At 39.2% G+C, this 21,995-nt stretch overlaps 1 protein-coding gene across 1 annotated transcript in view; it reads right to left on the bottom strand.

Moving 5' to 3' along the window:
- Positions 1–21,995, bottom strand: part of DSCAM (DS cell adhesion molecule) — a 470,739-nt gene that overhangs the window by 15,339 nt on the left and 433,405 nt on the right. The window contains exons 28-32 of the mRNA XM_055802403.1: positions 21,160–21,190; positions 15,390–15,505; positions 12,383–12,532; positions 8,406–8,603; positions 4,665–4,967 (exon numbers count right to left, since the gene is read on the bottom strand). Coding sequence (XP_055658378.1) covers positions 4,665–4,967; positions 8,406–8,603; positions 12,383–12,532; positions 15,390–15,505; positions 21,160–21,190 — 798 coding nt within the window. The remainder of the gene's footprint in view (positions 1–4,664; positions 4,968–8,405; positions 8,604–12,382; positions 12,533–15,389; positions 15,506–21,159; positions 21,191–21,995) is intronic.

Below are 21,995 nucleotides of genomic sequence, written 5' to 3'. Positions count from 1 at the left end.
AGATCCTCATGGAAAAGCTGATGAATTACAGGCTGGAAAAGCAGACAGTGAGGGGGATTGAAAACCAGCTAACAGCCAGGTCTAGGAGATAGTGATTAGGGAAACAAAGTTTAGGTGAAGGTCAGTAACTAGTGGTTTACCCCAGGGGTCAATACTAGGTCCGATCCTGTTTAAGACCTTCAGTATTGATCTGGATGATGAGACAGAGTGCATCTTCAGCAAGTTTGCTGATAACATAGAGCTGGGAGATGTGGATGATACACCAGTGTCATGCTGCCATCCAGAGGAGCCTTCCTAGGCTGGAGAAACGGGACAACACAAGCCTCGTGCAGATCAACAAGAGGAAACGCAAAGTCCTGCACCTGTGGATGAACAACCCAACAGCAGTACATGCTGGGGATCCCCCACCTTGAAAACAGATTTTCAGAAAAGGCCCTGGGCGTCTGGTGGACATCAAGTTGAACATGAAGCAGCGATGTGCCATTATGACAAATAAGGCCAGCTGTTAACCTGGCTTGCCATAGGAGTGTTGACAGCAGGTCAAGGGAGGTGATGCTTCCCTCAGCACTGGTGAGGCCCCACATGGAGTCCTGTGTCCAGATCTGGGCTCACCAGTACAACAGAGATGTGGAGCTACTGGAAAGAGCCCAGCTAAGGGCCACTAAGATGATTAAGGGACTGGAGCATCTCTCCTATGAGAAAGGCTGAGAGATCTGGAACTGTTCAGCCTGGAGAAGTGAAGGCTCAGGCGGGATCTCATCAATGTATGTTAATACCTGAAGAGAGAGTGCAAAGACAGAGGTAAGACTTTTCAGTGGTGCTCAGTGACAGAACCAGAGGCAATGGGCACAAACTGAGGCTCACAGGAGGCTCTGTCTGAACATTAGGAGACATTTATTTACTGTGAGGGTGACTGAGCTCTGGCACCCAGCATGGTTGTGGAGTTTGGATCCTTGGAGACACTCAAACCCCTACTGGACATGGTCCTGGACAACCTTCTATAGGTGGCCCTGCTTGAGTAGGTGGGGTTAGACCAAATGACCAAGGGACCTTCCAACCTCAAACATTCTGTGATTCTGTGATGGAATAACTTCAGCTGAAATGTACAGATGTCTACAACAGTGTAATACATTTGGCAGTATGAATGGTGAAAGAATAACCATGCCAAATATCCAGATCATTCTGAAGTCCTGGTGCATGCCTCAGATGCAGTATGCCAAAATCACTTTATTTCCTTATTTACTATTTTCTGTGACGTTATGTAAGATTATGATTGCTCTATTTTTGTTTAAAAAAAAAATCATTATTCTTTCATGGCCAAATCCTTGCATTTTTAGCTCCCATGTCTGAGCTGACTTCATGAAACTGTTTCTTGTTTCTGTAAACTAAATGCCAGGAAAAAGTTGTAGAAATCCAGTAGACAGAGGCAGTTCTGACTGCTGACCTGAGTGTTTATCTGCAGCACCAGCTGACTGGAAGGGAAAAGGTCTATCAGAAGACTTAGAAGGCTAGAAAATAAGGCAATCAACTATCATGCATTACTAATTGCAGAGTTAAGAGTTGTATGTAATGTGTAGAAGTTCTGAAAAGACAGTTCTAATTCATAGTTATAGTGCTAGAAATGACCAATTACTAAGCTTGCCTAGACATCTGATGAGCCATCTAAATATAATTCAAGTTGATGAAGTGATCAAATGTTTTGGTTCAATTTCTGAATGGAAAGGGTGTAGAAGTTGGGAATGTCACAGCAGGTTGATGTCAGCCCCCAGGGTACAAGTCACTGAATCCTGATTACCCTTTTTCCTCCTCCACCAAAAAAGAATTCAGGTTCCCTACTCCTAATCATTAACTATCTCAATTCGGAGCAACCTGAGGTCTCAAATGCTGCGTGCTGGACAAAGCAGGTGGCTGGATCAGCAGGCTTGACTATACAGGTACAAAAGAATCCTATGAGATGCTCAGGAAAAGCAAGGGAACAGTGGCATGAGTTGGGATGCCCTCAGAAACTCACAGGAAGGTCTTCTGAAGCAAAGCCTCATGTGGTCTAACATTTTGCTTGCTCATACCAAACACTTATGGTAGCATGAAGCTAAGAAATAAGTGTGGTAATAGCTCAGTCAGTTATGACTGACAAAGTCTTCACCAGTAAATTCCATCATTACTTTTCTTGAATAAAGTTGCAGCTTTGCCATGGGGTAGATTAGTTTCAGAATATCCCATTTATAAAAATAACTTGTTCTTACAGTCTTTCTGAGACTGTCTTGTAATTGCTGGGGATTATTTTGAAAAACAAATACTACATATTACAGACTCTAAACCTTTTATTGCATACAGGCAGCTTGAAAAGTGAGATCAGAAATTAGGAAGGAGAGGGCATAAGTTCTGGAAAGTGACATTGCACAAGAAAGAGACTGTGTTAGGGAAGAAGAAAAGCAAAGCACATGAAACCAGGTAAAAGTTACCTTGAATGGAAAGACCGACTTCAAGGAAGAATAAAGATGTGCTAAAGAAGCACAGCCAGTGTTTCATCTCAGATGTTCTCATCTACTTAATCTAAACACCTTAACTTTTTAATTCTTTCTCCATTTCCCAAATGCAGAATTACTTTGATTAATTGTATTTGAGTTATTAATTACTTCTGCAGAGCTTCTGAAGTGGTGGGTGAAAGAAGGGTGATGGCCAGTAAGTCCTTCCTCACTGATGTGAGCACTAAAAATATTAGTCCGTCTGTTCTACCCATATGTTTTGTTTAAAGCCCTTCATAAAGTAACCTTTAATAACACATCATTCAATATTTATGGGCCAACATTCAAGTTGCTCTACTGAAACACTCATCTATTTTCAAGGTGCTGAAACTAATTATTAATTTCATAATATATTTAATTTCCTTACTGCAAAGGAAAGCTAAAGCTAATCAAGAAAAGCAGGTAAAAATTCAAGCCATTTAAACAGAGCTAAAGATGGCTAGAAGTCTGTAATTTACTAGAGGGGCTCTGATGATGTTCCAGCCTCAAAAGCTTTTAACTCAAGTAGAAGGACCAAATTTTGGTGCTGTATGCCCTCAAGAAAATCGTCTTTGTATGGAATATATTAGAATATTTCCAAATACTAAATATGCATAAATAATGTATTTGGAACATGAAAGGAAGAGAGAAAGCTATTTGTTAAAGAAATGATAAAAAATGTTTGTTGACTGACTGGAAGGAGAGGGCTCCAATTTTGACTTAGTTGTGAATCCAGATGCTTCCCTTTAGCAGAGCAAGGACAAATATTTATCTTGCTTTTTTGGTTTAGAAATTAAAAGTATTCCTATTTTTATCTATTTCTACAGCTCCTGGGTTTATGGTTCTACTCTGTGACTACGCAGAAATTAGTAATTTCTTTCATTATTTTGTTTCCTACTTCGTTTCCCTCTTATCTGTCTGTATGACACACTAATTTCCTGCCTTGTGTGTTATAACTTTCTACCTTCTGCTTGGTCTTTTTCTTCCCATGTTATTCTTTTAGCTTTCTCTAGCATAATCTATGCTTTCTTTTCAGTGCCAGCTCCTGCTTTTGAGTGACCTTCCTGATACCACTGTCTATCTCCCATTCCTTTGTCCTCACAACAACTGTTTTTCCATTTATGGTGTATATTGAGCAAAAGACCACAGTTTATTCATTATTCATTTTACATATATGAGACTATTGACTGTTCTCTGTATATATAAAGTGGCCCCACCCACACTGGCAGATGTATATACTACATAAAAATAAAATAAAATAAATCATGTTATTAGAAAGCACACAAATATGTCTTTTTCCCATTCCAATCCTCCTCCACGATGTCACATCATGTATTCTGTAACGAAGACAGACAAATCTTCCGAGAAGATTTTATAACGTGTTTGATCTCAGAGTACCACAAATAAACTACCTATGCAATTGTGTACTAGAGTAGCACTAGGAACAGCTTTTTTTCTGAACTGGAAATTTGGTTGAGTCCCATAGATTGACGTCCCTCAGGCACCTTCACTCCATAAGAAGTTGGAGTGGGTTTAACTTTGTCTGAAGGTAGAAGGCTCCATATCCCTTAAGCTATTGCACTGTCTTCATTTTTTCCATTTTTTATTCTCCCCTCTTTAGATAATCCTAGTTTGATTTTAGGAGATGTCATAGAGAGAGTATAACAGCTCCAGAACACTACCAAAGGGTTATTACACCTTTGACAAGCTTCAAGGCAGAAGGGATAGCACGTCTTCTACAATCTATCTTTATGAACTGTTCTGATAGCAAACCTTTGCTCTCAAGCACAAAGTATTGCTGGAAGACACGTTTTGTTAGTGGGTGGTTTGAGTTGGAGATAGGCATACGCATCCCCATATGGTTTTATTTATCCCAGAAGGGTCTATTGCCTGATGGCTGCAGCTGTAGAAGAGTGGACTTGATGGTCTAGACAGTCCCTTTCTGTTCCTAAATTTTGAAGTTCCTAATTTTTCTGTATAATGGAAAACATATTCAAATGTTGTATTAGCTGGGACAAAAAACAATTCTATCTGTAAGTAGTTACAGGATATATTGTGCATTTTCTTTCTTCCTTGTGATATACCCTTTTCTGTTAAGCAGCCCAGGCATGGGGTGAAATGCTCACCCAAAAGACCAAAATGTTACCTGTAATGTCTCACCTGGCCGATGTGCCTTTGGAACTGCCATGTTCATCACTCGCCCTCCATCCTGAGGTTTGGGGGGGGATGCGGTAAACCTGCAAATCCCCGACTCTGATGGCGTGCTTGAGGTCAGGCTGTCTGTGTAGTCATTAGTCCCTGCCGTGAGCTGCTCCGATGATGTGTCTGATATGAAGCATTCTGTAATTGTGAACTTGGCATGTCTCAGTTGCTCTTCCATTTTTGCATGCTCATATGCTCTTGCTAGCTCTTCATATGTTGAGGAGGCACTTTCTGTGGAAACCATGCTGCTTCTCGCTCGATCTAAACATCAGAAATAGAAATAATGGTAGAAGGGAAAACATCTGCATAATCCTTGGGAAAAATGCTATGAATGCGATAATATTTCCTAATAAAATGCCTCTAGAGCCCTTGAAATTATCAAGGTGATTTAAAAGAGTCTCCTTCACTACAGATGTCTGCACAATTTTTAGTTTTGTGAGTTACTTGATAATTACAGATAATCTAAGGTGAAGTCTTATTCTGCTAGCAGAATTACATGGCTTAGCATTAAATTTGTGGTTTGGAAGAAGTAACCTTTAATAAATGCAAAAAGTTACTTTTTTTTTTTTACAGAAAACATTTTCTCTAAATGTTAAATGCCTTATAAATGTTAGAAACCCACAAAATCGATTTAGCAAAATGAGAAACAGCTTCTTTGTATTATCGTTTTAATGTACCTCAGAAATATTTCTGTGAGGTGATGTCTAGGTGAGAAAGTATAGTCTTGCCGTAACTGTTTCAATCTTTTATCTTTTTTTGAGAAAGCCCTGAGGACAAAGGTCAAATATAAAGGCAGTGCCCCTCAGACATTGTCTCTCTAGACATCAGGTAAAATACTAACTCTTCATATGAAACAAAGGTCTTAAGAAAGCAATTATTCTTTGATAGCTACCAGCCTGCAGTCATTCAGGTGTTTTTTTTTAAATGACGCTGAAGCTTCATGGGGGCTTCATATTGACACACAGGCTAATATGACCTACAAGCTATTCTCTCCTGCTGATGAGTTTCTAAGAATATAAATATTTCTTAAACAGCACTACTATTGAAGATGTAATGGCTACTGATACATTGAAAGGCATTCTGGAAATGCAGTGCTCATTTCTATGGGGACAAATCCCTAGTCTGTTGTACCCATTGCACTTCTACTTTAGTGGGCTGGAAGATCAGAGGATGCCCAAAAGTTCCTTGGGCAGAAGTCATGTTTCATCACAAGATTTGTACAATTTCAGACATTGCTGGTGATGTTCAATAAACAGGCACAATGTAATAGCTAATTCGTAAAAATGGGTCTCCTATAGCAGCCAGAGGCAATTGTGTTGTTATTGCAAATCTTTATCTTTTTTATTGTGTGCTAAGATACTTGCATCAGTTTTCATTGTGCACAAAAAACAACACTCCTGCCACTTGTAAATAGGATCATACATTATTTAAAATGACAATTACTTCAACAATATGCTGTAACTTGGTTAAGATTTTGAGCTGGCCAGAACTTAAACAAAGCTTCTTTTTATTTATTCATTTCCCCTACACACACACACACAGAGGAAACATCATTATGTTTTTCACATTTGATTTGTAAATCAGACCAAAATAATGTCTTTTCAAATTTCCGATCAACTGGAATGTCCTGGAAGGCTGCAGTTGCCCAGTGCCATAGAGCAGTGTCTGTAAATATGGTGGTCATGCAAAGGTCCCAGTTTGGTCCATGAAACTCAGGGCCTGCAGCTTCCCATATCCCATGCCCTGGGGACACTATTCCAGGAAGAATCTGCTTTGCCTAAAGAACACCTACTTTAGATTTGATGAAAGTTCATCCAAGCCCAGGGTGAACTTCATGAAACCTAAGTCATCAGAAAATTTCTAATGGCCTCTAGTTAGAGCATTTAAACTTCGTTACGGCTATGAACTGCTGCAATACATTTTTCCTAGTCTTAAAAGCTACTGCTTTGTAAACCTGGAATTGTTTTGATAAGAAGTGCTAAATTCTGCCAGCTATCAACTGCATCAACTAGATTCAGAAATCTGAACTCCATATTGGAAAAGTGATCAAATGGGCACATTTGTTCAATTGCTTCTTGAACACATAATTTGGCTACATCTATTATATTGTTTATTTGGAAATTTTAACTTCTGAGGTACTTTAAACTGGCTCTGTTCTTTTCCTAGAAACCAACTGTCGTAAGAGAACTACATTTTGTCACAAGAAAACCTTTCTTGAGCATGATCTAAAGCTTGCTATCACATAAATCACTGTGTGTTCAAGTGTAGGCACAGAGCAGGAAAGTAACCATGTTAAAACATAGATTATGAAGTCTGTTTACAAAATTGCAGGTAGTTTGTCTATTAAACCACACAGCAAATTGAATTACCTGCCCTTTGCCATGCGCCTTGGAAAATATCCCTGGGTGACAAAATGTTGGAGCACATGCAAGTGCACCTGCAATCTGGAATATCTACAAAAAGGATTTCTGAGATAGCATTTGCTGTTTGTATTTGAATCTCAAATAGCTATTGGAAGTAATCCTTAAAGCCTTATGGCAATTCTACCTGAAGAAATCAGGATGAAGTTTATCAGCTGGCCAGAGGTATCTGTTGAGTGCCATTACCCTACACAGACAAGATAAGGGTCTGCAACTTTAAGAGGATGAATTGTGGAAAGACGGATGTAAGGGAAGTCAAGTGCTTGTTCTTACAGAAAGAATAAAACCAGCCATACTGGTTTTCATAGTGAAAGGCCACTCACACCAACTGCATTGTAGCTCTAACACATAGCTTTCTCACGTAACAAACTTTCCCTTAGAATTAGGATAGAAAGTAGGCAATTCTTCCAAGGACACCACAGTAAGCCTGACTTCACTTCTGTCAGGCATATGTTTGAATAGTATTGTACCTTTCTTCATATTTAATCTTTATTCGATTTTCTTTATGATTATTCTTCTGTTTAATCATTTGTCCATTTATTTGCCTTTATTTTTTTCCCCAATTTTTCATTGTAGGGCAGAGAAGAAAGCCTTTATTTTCAGTTACAATTGCATTTACAATGTGAAGACATCAAGAAGAGATGAAGACTGCAGGCAGAATATGTATTCAGTGTCTCCCCACTTATTATCTAGAGAAATAAAACCTATGTTATTTCTGAGGAAAATCAGAGCTAGCTGCTTCAGTATTTAGTGATACAAATGGATTTTGACTTGGACTTCAATTCCATATTTTTTCCCTCTCATTTTTTCCACTTAGAATAAACCCTATGGACATATTACATGAATAGGAAAAGGAAAACACTAACCTCAGCGTAGCTCAAGTCTGATAACCATCCCACCTATGACTCAGGCATATTCTCAGTTGCTAACACTGCCCTTTCCTGGTCAATGACCTTTCATGCAGCAAATTCTCCTACTTTTTCCTTCAGATACAGGAAGTACAGTGCTCCAGCTACAGGAAAAATTACCACCCTGTCTTTCAAAGGACTCCGGTATGCGTGCATGGCATGAAGAAACATGGGCACAATATTTGTTATCATTAGCACCATATGCATTTGTGGCACCATTTAGGAATAGCCTACAGAAAAAACACCCTAGCAAGGAAAAAAAAAAAAAAAAAAGAGATACCAAAGCACAAAATGAAATACAAGGACCAAGAAGGTTACTGCAGCTACTGCTGTCCCATCTTCACAGCGCAGCCTGATGGAGAGCCCTGTACCTGTGTCCTGCGAGGGGCTGACGCTGTAGCTGTCACTTTCCTTGTCCACTGATCCTGCTGGCCTGGGGGTGGGCAGCCTCCAGTCTGTGGTGAGGGTATGAGCTGATATGGTGGGGTGAGGTCTGTTGAGGGTCCACTGACTAGCGTAGCGGTTGCGAGCTGTGGGTCCGGTTTTGGCACTCCTCCTTGTGGTAGGATCTGTGACGGGACAGAGAGGGTCTTTGCCACTAGGCTCTTGATAAGGAAGCAAGTCCTGTCAGAAGGGGATGGCCACTGAATTCATGTTGGTTAAAAAAACTCACAAAACATTCTTTGTGGGGAAAAAACCAACAGTGAAAGGGCTGTTTATTACCAAACCACTAAAGCTTTTTTTGAAATACCCTCTTTCTAATGAAACCATACAGTTGAAAAAGGGTGCAACTGAAGAGCTCAGAGCCCCACCAGTCTCCCATTGACACATTCATTATCCCTTTACTCCAATGTAAGTAGTTGTCCAGTACCAAAACTACTTTGACATGTGAAAGAGCACAAGGCAAGTAGATCTGGGCGAGGATTTCACAACACATTTCAAGCAAACTCTAAGGTAAATTATCAGCATAGATGTGCCCTCAGAAACACCCTACACCAGGTACCTGCTCCTAGTTTGTAAAACCTTGTGCTCAGAAATGTGGTGATATAATTTCCTGCTCTGGACATCTTACTAATACTTTTACTATATTATGGAATTTATCAACTAAAGATTCCCTATTTTTTTTAACAAGTAGCCAAGATATAAAACATATAGTTTTGATATGTTTGATAGTAATAGCACTATCAGACTTTTCAGTAGGAACAGGTTTATAAAGATTTGACTGTTTAAAAAAGTTAGTAAATTTCTTAAACTTTAAAAATCACCTGTTATTTTTTTAAGATCAGCAATGTTTTATTTTTTATTATCCTAGAGATAATAGGGTGATCAAGAGAGAAAACATGAACTATCTGCCAAAACTGACCTGCTTAATTTTGTTAATCAATAGTTGTTCTGTAAAAGCGAGTCCTGTACTCCCTAACAAAGCAAGTGGAACAGAAAAATCATTATGTGGCAAACAGAAAGTGACTAAATCAGCACTGAAGTATTTCTCTTCAAAGCTTCTGAAAGGATATTGCTAACAATAGAGAAAGGGAATTAGAAATGAAAAATTCAAATCTATTCAAATGTTCTTTGACATTCAAATGGTGAAGTTGTCAGTGTTTGAGGTAAGAGACTTTAGCAAAAGCAATTTAAGGAAAGAACCAATACTCAGATAATAACTCTGAGCATTGCTTCTGCCTAAGCATTCCCAGTAAGAATTTGCATTCTGCTGCTTCAAAGAAACACGGTATTTATCTACAAATACCTGCTATGATCTGATCCTTCTCCTATTTCACATATTCCCCCTACATCAGTGGAAAAATATGGATGTTGTCTCATTGATAATGGATGCTCCTGGTGGTGCAGCTACCTAACTGCCTCACATGGATAATACCCAAAAACGCACTTGGCATGACATGATCAGCCTGTCAGTATAAACCACCACTTGTGCCAGCTGTGCGAAGTTGGCACATGGCTGTTGAGTAGCCAGAAGTGAGCCTCATGCCTGCTTCAAGGGAAGACATGAAGGACAGAAGGTGAGAGCTGGTGGGAGAGCTCTCAGCACAGTACTCAGGCTGCCTGATCTGGAGGAGTATCAGGCATATCAGTATCAGGCATATCTCATCAACACATATGAATACCTGAAGGGAAAGCGCAGAGGGGACAGAGCCAGGCTCTTTTTGGTGGTGCCCAGTGACAGGACTGGAGACAATGGCCACAAGGTGAAACATGGGAGCTTCCCTCTGAGCATCAGGAAACACTTCACTGTGAGGGTGGCTGAGCACTGACACAGGTTGCCCAGAGAGGTGCTGGAGTCTCCATCCTTGAAGATATTTAAAAGTCATCTGGGTATGGACCTGGGCAACCGGCTCTAGCTGATCTTGCTTAAACAGCGGGGCTGGACTAGCCAGTGCCCAGAGGTCCCTTCCAACCTCAACTGTTCTCTGATCCCATGACCCAGTAGGCTTTTGTTGGCAAATTGAAGGAGGCAGGAGAGCCTGTTGCCAGCACGCAGGAGGTCAGTGCTCGTCCTGCTGAGCATGTGCCGAGCAGGAGCTCTGCACCAGCTGTGCTGCACCTGCATAAGGGGCTCTGTGGCACAGACACAGCCTCCAGAGCTGCCTGTGTGATGGAGAACAGCCCGCATCTGGTGCCCCGGTTGCTAAGCCAGCTCTGCTGTCATGTGCTGAAGCATAACTGTAGAGAGCTGAAGTGAGCAAAGCAAAGGTTCACGGAGCATACCTCTTTTATAAATAAATACAAAAGAACTAGAGAAGAATTTTAAAAGTGCTGTGAGGGAATATTTACCAATGAGCAAGTGTGTGTGTGTGTGCTCAGATGAGAGGATCCATAACCTCTGAGCTATCCATCTGGGCACTGCCCCCCTCTTCACAGAGATGGCTGTGGATCTAGACAAAATCTCATAGCCCAGCCTCTATAAAAGTTGTATCAGAGTCTTAAATCCAGAAAATGCTACCTGAAAGTTTTTGACCCAGCCTTGTGCACGGTTACAATCAGATTTTTACTGCATGATAAAAATGATAGTGGATTGCTATTTCCAAAGCTGGGTGGCCCACAGATCATACTTTTACAAATTAATTAAAACCAAGTTTAATTTGAAGGAAGTATCTCCCTGACTCCAGTGGAATGAAGCACATAACTGCACACAAAAAAAAGCATTAGGTATGGAAGGTGCTGGTGCTATAAAATGCTCTGGTATGATACACGCATAAAAATGTGGGGGTGGTGCCTCTTTCCTTATTAAAAAAGGCATAGTCAGAAAACAATGGAGACTCCATTGTTTACTCAGACAGTCTTGATCTTCCAACATGATAAAAATTACATGATGATATTTTTGCTCTTAGTGAGCAGGATAGACAGCATGTACATGAACTAAAGGAGCGAGACAAGAGTGGTACCAGAAAGAAAGTAAATACTGTATCTTGACTCTCCATAAATGAAAAATGGTGGTACTAATCTAGTCCTCAAGAAATAAATAACCATATCTTAAAAGTTAAGAGTTGTTAAAGTTAGAAAAGCAGCAAGGTCAGGACTAGAACAGCTGTTATTTATAAGGACTGAGGTTAAAATTGAGATGAAGGTTTTACAAATAATCTGCATTCTAGCAACTGAGCTTTCAGCATTTATGTTCACCAAACTCACCAAGTAAACAAATTCTGGAAAGGTCAGGGAATAGAAATAATCCAAGATATTTCAGAAATTGCACACTGCTAGTGAACTACACTTTGGTAATATTCCTAACTCATAAGTATTCCTTTGATCTAGTGATTTACATAGATATGGAACACATTCATGAGAGAAATAAGAATGGATTGCAGCAGTATATTAATTCATGATAGTATTTTAATCACTATAAGAATAAATCAGTATAAATATAAATGGGAAAAGTAATTTACCAAAATAATTAGAACTGGAAATACAACCTTTTAGGAAAAGCAATAATGAGAAATGTATTTCCTGCGTGATAGAGAGGTAAGGAAGGAAAATGTATTTTGAAATACAATAAAGATTGATCACCAAGAAAAAAAAAATATTAGTCGCTAAAAGCCATTATCCTAATTTACCCAATAAATTCTAGAAATTAAAATCTAACATGCATTTGGTTTAATGAAAGCCAGGTATGAATTATTCCAAATTACACCTACATTTTGATGCATGTGCCATTTTTACCATATCAAATCACTAAATGCAATTGTATAAGAAAAGTTCTCTGCCAACCTAAATAGATTTCTCTCCATTTTCAGATTGAAGAAAAAAACACCATGAGGATGGAAATGCAAGAGCACAGTATTCCTTTTCTCATAACTTCCTCCTCTCCAGATAACATATTCTCTTATATGCTTACTTGTTCCTGGCCGGGCATCAGAAACATCCACCAATGGTCCTGTAGCTTGTGACACTGACTGGTAATGTACCGTGTGGGTGACAGTGAGTGACTTCTGCTTAGACGTCTCTCCAAAGTCAGCATCAGTGAGCAGAACAGTCGATCTGTCATCTATAAGTAAAAAAACCCGTCAGATAATGAGTATGTGAATTTTGGGTTTGCCGTCAGAAGAGCTTTACAGAAAGTCCCCAGACTTATTTTCAGCTGGGTGCCACCACTGACAGAAGCAGCTCCCGCTTCCCTGCAGGACTGAAAGTGACTTTAGAAATTGCACACTGCTAGTGAACTACACTTTGGTAATATTCCTAACTCATAAATATTCCTTTGATCTAGTGATTTACATAGATATGGAACACATTCATGAGAGAAATAAGAAGAATGGAGTACCAAGTGCATACCACAGCTTGGAAGCCTCTGGGTTTATACTCAAAGTTCATACAAAACTAAAGAATAAGTGTAATTTTCACGTCTACCTGATTTCACCTTAGAGATGTGCAACTGAGACAGGACGTTAAGCATCCTTCCAAAAAGCAGATTTATGTGTCATTATTTTTGCCCCCAATTCCTTCTTTCCCATCTTTTGAACACTGTCTTCTTCCCCTTCATTTTCAGAGAGCTCAGCTGCACTTTTTGATAACATATTGAATTAATTTCTTTTTATTAACATAATTAGTAATTCAGTGAAATCACCTATGCCTTTCCAAAAAAAGGTAGTTGGGTAACATTGCTAACTAACCCTCTAAAAAAGTCAGCTTTTTCTCCAGAGACAGAACACTACAGAAGGGATGCCCATGACCCAAGACTGTTCTTAGGGAGCTGCTTATTTTTAAACACGAGTACCGCAGTGGAGACAATGGAAATACACTTGCAGGGCAGCTCAGCATCCTTAAGTCCAGTATTTTGCTGTTCTGGAAGCAAAGGGCTAAGTCCTACCAGCTCTCTCTGCACCAAACCTCACTGCTGTAGGTTTGAAAAAGCAGCTTTGGGGAGCTTTATACAAATCATGCGGGTTTCTCTCAACACAGTCAGTCCAGCTGACTCTGGGCTTACCTGCAGCTGCAAAGAAAGGTGAGAGGTGATGCTTGACCTTGGGAAGCACTGGAAGAAAAAGGTGTGCCCTGACCTTTGCTGTATGGTTCTGCTGTCTATTGCTTCCCTATGGGGTAGGATATATTCATCAGATTTCTACACAGACCTTGGTCCCTGCAGAAAGCGAGTGCTACACAGCACTTACTTTTTTTTTTTTTTTTAATTGTGATCTCTGTATTGTATTTCTTTTGCTCTAAAGAGGCATCTGGTCCACCTAATCATGGAAAGTTTAAAGCAATAAATCTTCCACTGACTTTGTTCTTGCAGAACCACACCTTGCATGCTTTCAGACCTTCTTTTGCATTCTCTACTATCTTTTTATCCATTCATAATAGTAATAAAAGCCACAAGTTCCTGCTATGCTATGCTACATACCTTTGTAATGTATTTTTAAGAGGACTGGCGGCAGTGGGGCTTCCATGCATTTACTAGTCAGCAGAGGTTGATCTGACTCTTCTAAGCATTCCCAGTTTTTAGGTTTTTAAACTTGACAAGACACCATTAAGGTGAACGGTTCTGCACAATAACACAACTAGCATTTTTTACCCAAAGAAGGCCATAAATAGAACGAGCATTATGAAATCAAATTACTCTGTCTCTGGCAAAAGATGAGCTCTTATTCAGGTTGGGAATAAAGCCTCTTGGCAGTAAACTATGTCAAAGACTGCCAAAGTGCCTGCTTATTCTGAGTGCTGTGTGGAGAGCTGGCTATTACCAAGGCATTGATGACCCTGCTACAGTTAAAGCACTAACAGTATTTCCACTATAACCCCTATTGCTCAGCAACTGTAACTCAAAAGTAAAAACTGTCTTTAGGATGAAGCCTGGCACAGAAGACTGCCTCACAGAGCAAATTTTGGGAAGGCCAAATCAGGATTTTAAAAAGTCTGTATTTCAGGTGAAGCACAGGTCTCCTCTTCAAATCTGCAGCACAGACTGTGAAATATCCCTTGAGCTCACCCCCATGCCAGACTAACAGCAAGTGTGCAGGGTGTGGAGCTAAAGCAGCTTGTTCCTCCCCAGTGTGGGCATGGACAGGAGATGCAGAGATGCTGCTCCCAGCTTGTGGAACTTTCTTCTCTGGCCACACCACCCCTGGGATCCTGTTATGTTCTCAGCCATTGCAGGCTTCTTTTACACAGATTTTGATCCAAAAAAGTTAGAAGTCTAGTAAGATTCATCATTCTGGAAGGTATTTGCACACTGTATACCCATACCATCATGAGATCAAGTTGTATTTTTATTCTGTTGAGATTTCAGGCATCTTGTGTTTAAATTATTTGGAAAAATCCCCAACACCAAACAATTCTGTTTTTCATGACAGTTAGCTATGTGCCAGCCACATGAGAAATCTTGTTTTGTGTGGCGTGAAACAGCTTAATTTGAATTTTGCATAGATACACAAAAGCTGAAAACTGATCAAAATGTTGAAATATCATTTGCTATGGGCAGGTGGATACAATGTGTAAAGTTTAAGTTTCAGAAGTTGGCTTTTGTAAGTCTTCAAATACTAATATTGTAGATTCAGAATTTCATTTTCCTTGTAAGTAATGCCAGTGATCAAACTGCCTAGTGAGAGCCAAAAGAGAAGTCAAAATGAAAATCATTAAAACTGCCAGTCTTCATTTACATTTTCTTCAAGTAAGCTTCATTTTCCTAATGTCCTGCATTATTTTAAATACTGTACTGAGACTACTTAAAAGTAGAAAATGATTCAAAGGGGAGAAAAAAAAAATCAGTTCAGTTTTCAAATGTGGCAGATTACTTTGTCGCTGTTTTTTCTTGATGTGTGCAGTGGGGAAAAGGCACAGGGTAAAGGAAGTCTACCTAAAAGTGCCTGCTACATTAACCAGTGAAAACAAACCCAACAGGAGTTTACCAATAGTCTCCATCGTGTCCCTCTCCTCAATCAGAAGCTGTGCTCTGGGAATGTCTATGTGCATCCTCAGTGTTTGCTGCTGCTTATTAAGTGTATCTGATGTCCTGGTGTTCTTGCTAAAAATAAGAAGAGAACACATTAACATTCAGCCTAAATGAAAAGGTATTTGCAAATTTCCTCATTTTAAATATGTCCTGCTAAACAAAAAAGTATATAACCATAATCAGCAAAAACACTCATACATATTATTTTCCCCCTCTTCAGAACAAGTGCATGGTATTACTGACAAGCCGTTAGATGAATGCACAGTGTTGAAGGATTTGGTCTATTCTTTATTAGTAGAAATCTCCTGAAAATATTATCGTTTTCTTCAAGTGTTGTCATATAATGAAATTAGAAAAAATACTTTGCAAGATGGAACTTTTCTTTCATTCCTCATGAATATGAATAAACACATAGCTAATCAAACAGGTCGGTAGGAGAATGATGTCTTGAGTAATTTCTAATTATTTTTTTTTTACTTTTCCATATTTTTCATTAGATAAAGTCCATATATCACTAGATTTGATAAATAAAAACAAATCAATAACTAGGGAATCCATTAATAAATTGCATTAAATGAATAAAGGTATTAGTCCCATTGATGTTCCAAGACTAAAACTGAAAATCTTGTTTACATTTATGGATTATTTCTAATTGATTGATGCAATATTCTAAAAGAGAGCATAAACCAATTATTCTATCGTTGTGCAAATTGAAACAATTTCATTTCAAAGTCTGTGTACCAGAAAATGACTTCTTAAATGAGCTGTCTACTGAAAGTAAATGAAAAAGGATAGCAGAACTGAGTGCTACAATAATTTCTAGTACAGAGCTTGCATCAAGAAACCTTTAGACTGCATTAAAAACCCAGGAACTTTTCAGCCTTTCAGATGTAATTACTCTTTGCAGGACAGGAGATATTTGCAAATACTTCTTTACGCAGGGAGGCTGAGGAAAGTTAAGACAAATCAGCCAGTAGTGTGATCCAAGTGCTTGCACTTCAAAGAGCTTTAAAATCCAAGTGGAGGCTCATTTCCTAGTGTAAAATAGCTGTAGATCACTTGGTTTAATTCTCCTTTGGCAATGAATTATTGTTGCTAATGGAATCAGCAGAGGACTATTAAGCTGCTTGATGATAAGCTCACTTCTTTCCTGAGTGTGAGCTTCTATACAGGAGATTAACGCATGTGTGATGAGCCCACATCTCCAGACAACTTGCCTTAACTTCCTGCTGTGTCTCCATGTCACCAAGACCTAACTACTGCAGGTTTGGAGGTTCTCCTACAGTCCTTTTTAAGAGGAATTTCCTCATCATGTGGTCCATAATCCTGCTCCAAATCCAAGCGTGAGGTCTGCAAGGCACACAGGTACACCTGTCTGGCTGATTGTCACCTTTTGGCTTTCCCTGCTCTTGTGGCCCCCAGCATTAACACCATCTATGCATCTCAAATTTTAATGTCTCTGTCTTTACCTGGGTGGTTAGGTGGTACTGTTGCCATCATATACAGTTGGATAGTTGAAATGAATTCAAACAGCCTACAACTGGTGCCTTATTTAATCATGGTGGAAGCAAAATATCAAGAGAGCTACCCAAGGGTGGCCAGACTTTTCTGTCTATAATCAGGGAAGCACAGTAGTTACAGTATCTTATTAAGCACATAAATTTTCAAAGACATTTAGAATCCTAAAATGCAGATAAATTCCACACTGACATTCTTGAAGTCTCTGCAAAGTCTCTGCATTGATTAAATGCCACTCTCCTATTGGTTTCCACTCAAGTTGCTGAAATGTTAAGAGAATCAGAGACTTACATATTATCTGCAATGCCAAATGTGCTTGAATACATGCCCTTGAAAAGTCACACTAATTTGGTCTTGTCCAAGATCATAGAGGAAACCTGTGATCTGTTAGAAAACTGAATTTCTGAGGTCCAATTTCAATTAATAATCAATAATCGAACAGTTACAGGACACACACAATCAGATACATGCAGAATCTGTGCAATACATTACTGAGTCTAATAAATGCATCATTGCACCCTTCCTTTGCTCACCAGGGATGCAGGAGACACAGGGATCAAATCAAACATCTTCCTCAGAGAACGCAGACCCCAGAACCACAGTGAGACCTAGAAGCTCTTCTGCAGTACGAATGCTCTATATCCCTACTATTGCAAAGTACTCAACTGCACAAAAAGTATTGTTTGGACCACAAGGAGCAGGAGGACGGTTCCCCAGGTTTGCAGTTACATTGCTCACCTGCCACAAAATAATTCTGAATCCCATTCTTGGCTCCAGGGATAGCTTTATGCAAAATACATGGAAGGTCCTTCAAGCCAGAACTGGATTCCAGGCATCTCTATATTCAGGAAAATTCCCTACTATGCTCAAGGTTGTGCATTGTTTTGTGTGATCTCTCTCCTCCTCCTTACTGGTCTAATTAATTCTCTTGTATACAGTGGTACAGTGACATGAAGTGTCCAAACACAGAACAGGCAATTGGCAGTAGCAAGAGGGTTGCTGCCAATTAGCATGCTATCTCTTTCTGGCTCGGGGAATTCTGAATTACTTTCTGCAGATTATAAAAACTTAAGGTGCCAACAGCAATTAATTGCCTCTAGGGATTGGCAGCGAGGCAGATTTTTAGGACTGCAGTTCTGAAGTTTGGTGCCCAAGTATTTCCTAACCTAGGAAAATTCAGGCATCAAAGTATTGTAACAGTCTGGTGCGTGAGGAGTCCAATGATTAATTCTTTAAAGGGAGGAAACATATCTACCTAGATTTTCCTTAAGGTACAGATACACAATTCCCAAACTTAAACATGAGCTATGGTTATTCCTTACCTGTCAGACCTTGTAAGGATCTGTGTATAATACAATTAATTCCCTCTGTTTCAATGAATCCCTGAGCTCCAAATTGTTAAGAGACTGGGAGCCTGTCTGGAGAACAAGTCCATACGCATTTACTGTAGTCTTTTACTCTACCAAGGTGTCTGTTTTTGGCCACTAAGACAGACAGATACTTGGGTACATAGGCCTTTGGGTCTGATTGAACACAGCTTTTATGTACAGTCTGTGGATAAACGGGCCTCCTTCCAGAGGTAGTAAAATGTATAAGGTATTTTGAAAGAGTGTGCATAGTTAGAAGAACACCCCTTTTTACACAGTCTTTCTGGACATTTAACAAAAAAATACTTACTTGACTGACTGAAAATACCTGTATGCACAGGAGAGGGTTAAACCCATCAGGCTAGTTATGTAAAGGGATTAAATATGGTGATCTGTAAAGCCAATGTTATTCTCGGTCTTTGGCAGAGATTCAAGCCACCTCACAGTTTCCTGATGTCTAAGCTGGTTGTTGTAAAAACACACAGAAAACTAAATCTTGTAAGTAATTGGCCTGGAAGAGGAATATTTGAGAAAAGATTCCTCAGCTTGTCTTCAATATTAGAAAGCTCAATTAATTGCTATCCTGATTCACAGTGAAGTGTTACAAAGAAGTTGGCTGAACCACTGCTTTCACCCAAAAAAGACATAAAATACCTGTGATTGTACAGCAGCAGGGATTTTTATTTGTGAGTTTAAGGTATCAGCAACAAGTTGTGCTGCTCGTGTCTAAACTGCTAACTTCTGGGGCTTATCCTGCTCCCAAAACATCTGACTTACACAGCCAAAGCCAACAAATTTCAAAGCAAAGACTAAAGCTCCTTTCTTAATCTGCTTTACATATGCTCATAAGAATCTCCTCAAATGGAAAGAGACACAAAGCTCTCTCCATGCCTCACACCTTCCTACCAAGCCGGCATTCACCTTTTCTGTTCTCCGTCCAATACTTAAACAGCAAAGCACAACCCACGGCATATCCTCTTTCTTGATATTGGTATCATAGATTTTGGTGAAATCTAAAAGACATAAAATATCAGGAGCTTTATGATGTGTGCCTATTGCTTTGGAGAGGGCCTATTATCCTTTGATTATTAACATGCTAAATCTTCAGGAACATCTAGTGATGGTGGGTAGCTCCGGTTTTGGTTGGAGGTATTTCACAGATTTATCACAAGTGACAGAGAACTTAGCCTGTAGAAAGCAGGCTCCCCAAAACAGCATCGCTTTGGGAGCTCCAGGTTATGACACATCTGCAAATGTAGGCTTATAGCCCCTGCTTTCTTTAAAGTCCTGTTTTAATAATGATTTGCCTTTGTTCACACTTTCAGAAGAGAAATACAAAACATGACTATTTATTAAAACCAAGCTTGTTTTTTAATGAAATGGGAGAAACTGACTTGATGACCATATTTCAATGCTAGTGAAAAGAAAAGCAAAAAGGAAAGGGTAGCAGATGAGTTACCCAGAAAACCAGCTCTGAACTAAAGGCTGGGAAGGGACCTGACTGCTCTCTGAGTACATCAGGCAGGGAGGGCAAAAGGACTTCTTTAATTTGAAGGTCAACACCAGCAGAAGAAATACTGGGTCAAAACTTATTTTGGCAGTTTGATAAAGTTTTCTAAGTATCAGAGGAGTGAGGCTCTGACATGCCCTTGCAGAAGTGGTGACAAGACTAGTGAAGCTCACCAGGGTTAAGGCAGAGGTTTACCAGTTTTGCAGAGGTGTTATGTGTAGCTGTCACTGGGACTGAATATCTTCATCCAGGAGTTTCAGCCAGTTTGTATTGTGTTTCTTTAGGGAACAGACTTGTTGCATATGCTAATCTCTGCTGTTTTCTGTGACACCAGAAAATATCTGAGTGTATCTTCTTGAAGTTGCTTAACCCTGCAATCCACTGCTAGCAGAGGTTTCTAACTGGCAGATAGGAGGGGTATGACCTGATCTGCATGATGAGTCTTGTTAACATCAGTGGGACTATTCAGATGTATTCACAGACTGATGGCGTAGAGCTGAGTTTACACTAAAATCATCCATGATGTATATTCTTACAGTAGCAGGGTGAAGATTACCATGGGTGAGGAAGCTTAGAGTACGGTAAGTTTTGTAAAATATCTGTGACATTCTCAAATTTGTTGCTTAAAAACAAAAAGACTAAATCTCATTTGAACTTAAAAATAATCTTTTGGTGATCCCATTTTCAACTATATGCAGCAGTTTTAAAGTTCAGTATGTTCCCCAGACAAAACAATAAACATTGAATAAATGAAATTTCCATCTTTGAAAGAACTGTGGCGCCAGAGTAGTCATTCTGTTGCAATTTAGCTACTGAATGAGATTTCTGGTTGTTGAGCTGTTGGAACAGAACTGAAAAATAATAAATGGATTTACCTGTGCTTCTATACCTTTGGGTATAAGCTGCTAGCAATAGTGAATTACGTAAGTATAACTGTAAAGTTTAGAGATACTTGCATCCAGGCACTTACTGCCTTCAGTCAGATGACCTCTGAAGAGTAATTACTTTGGCACATATTATGAAAATGTTTTTCTGAATAGGAAAAATGTCCAAATGGACCTACATAGCTTCCATAATTTAATCTACTAACACAAGAGTGTTCAGTTTTTTACCAATGTATTCCCTCACAGATACTGTCCACAATTTGACTTTTTTCTCCCATTTGCTACCAACAATGTGTCCTAGTTCTTAATACACAGTCAAACAGTGAATTTCAAAAAGGATTTAGGAATAGAAGGTTTACTTCTCTGTTTGTCCCCATAATAATTTTTAAACATGATGCCATAATTGACAGACATTTTTCAATTTAAAAACATTAAAACTATTCTTACCTCATAAGCATTTCAGCCAAACTCTTTGCATCTAGAAGAAAATAGAAGAAATGTCATCACAAATTAAAATGTATTTGATAGATTGATTATTAGGAAGTAAGCAGTTTGAATCAGCCATGTGTAAGATCATCAGATCAGTAATAAAATAACCTCTAAAAGTCCCTACTTTTGCTGAAACTGCATTTCTGCTGCAGACAGCCCCATTTAGTTCCTCAGTAGCACCAAAGATGCTTAGAGGTGTACAAGATAGGTGTACAGGAGGTGGCTTATACCTGCATGGATCAGTCCTGCAAAATGAGGTGCTGCTGAAGGAGAAATATTCCTCCTGTTGTTGCAATTGCTGATATTATTAGCATAAAATTCTTTGGAGATACAATTATTCTGATACTGATCAGATCAAATCACACAGATTAAGGTTGGTTCACCCAGTGTTCTTCAGGTAGCTTTCTGTAAAACTTTATCAACATAATATAATGATTTCTGTAGTATTATTCAGCAAAAGTAGACAGCAATGCTTTGTTTTGCTACAGTCTGCCACTAAACAAACTCACTTAAAAATGCTGACTTGAGAGTCCTTAAGTATATCACACAGCAACAAAGCAGCCTTTTGTGCAACCAAGTGAAGCAAATCTGAGAAGAAAACAATTCCAAGTTCTAAGTCTTCAAACAACTCTCCTATTATGTAAAACTTTAAATTTCTTCTTTAATCTGCTGCTCGTAAGTCTACCAGCACCTGCCAAGACATTTACTAAATTTGTCTTTGTTTTCTCCATCTCACCTTTTTTATTCCTTAATCACCTTCTAGCTCTCCTACACCTACTACAACTTCCTTGCTT

The sequence above is a fragment of the Falco peregrinus genome, chromosome 4 (assembly GCF_023634155.1).
Source record: "Falco peregrinus isolate bFalPer1 chromosome 4, bFalPer1.pri, whole genome shotgun sequence".
Taxonomy (NCBI): Eukaryota; Metazoa; Chordata; class Aves; order Falconiformes; family Falconidae; genus Falco; species Falco peregrinus.
This window is presented reverse-complemented; position numbering and strand designations above follow the sequence as displayed.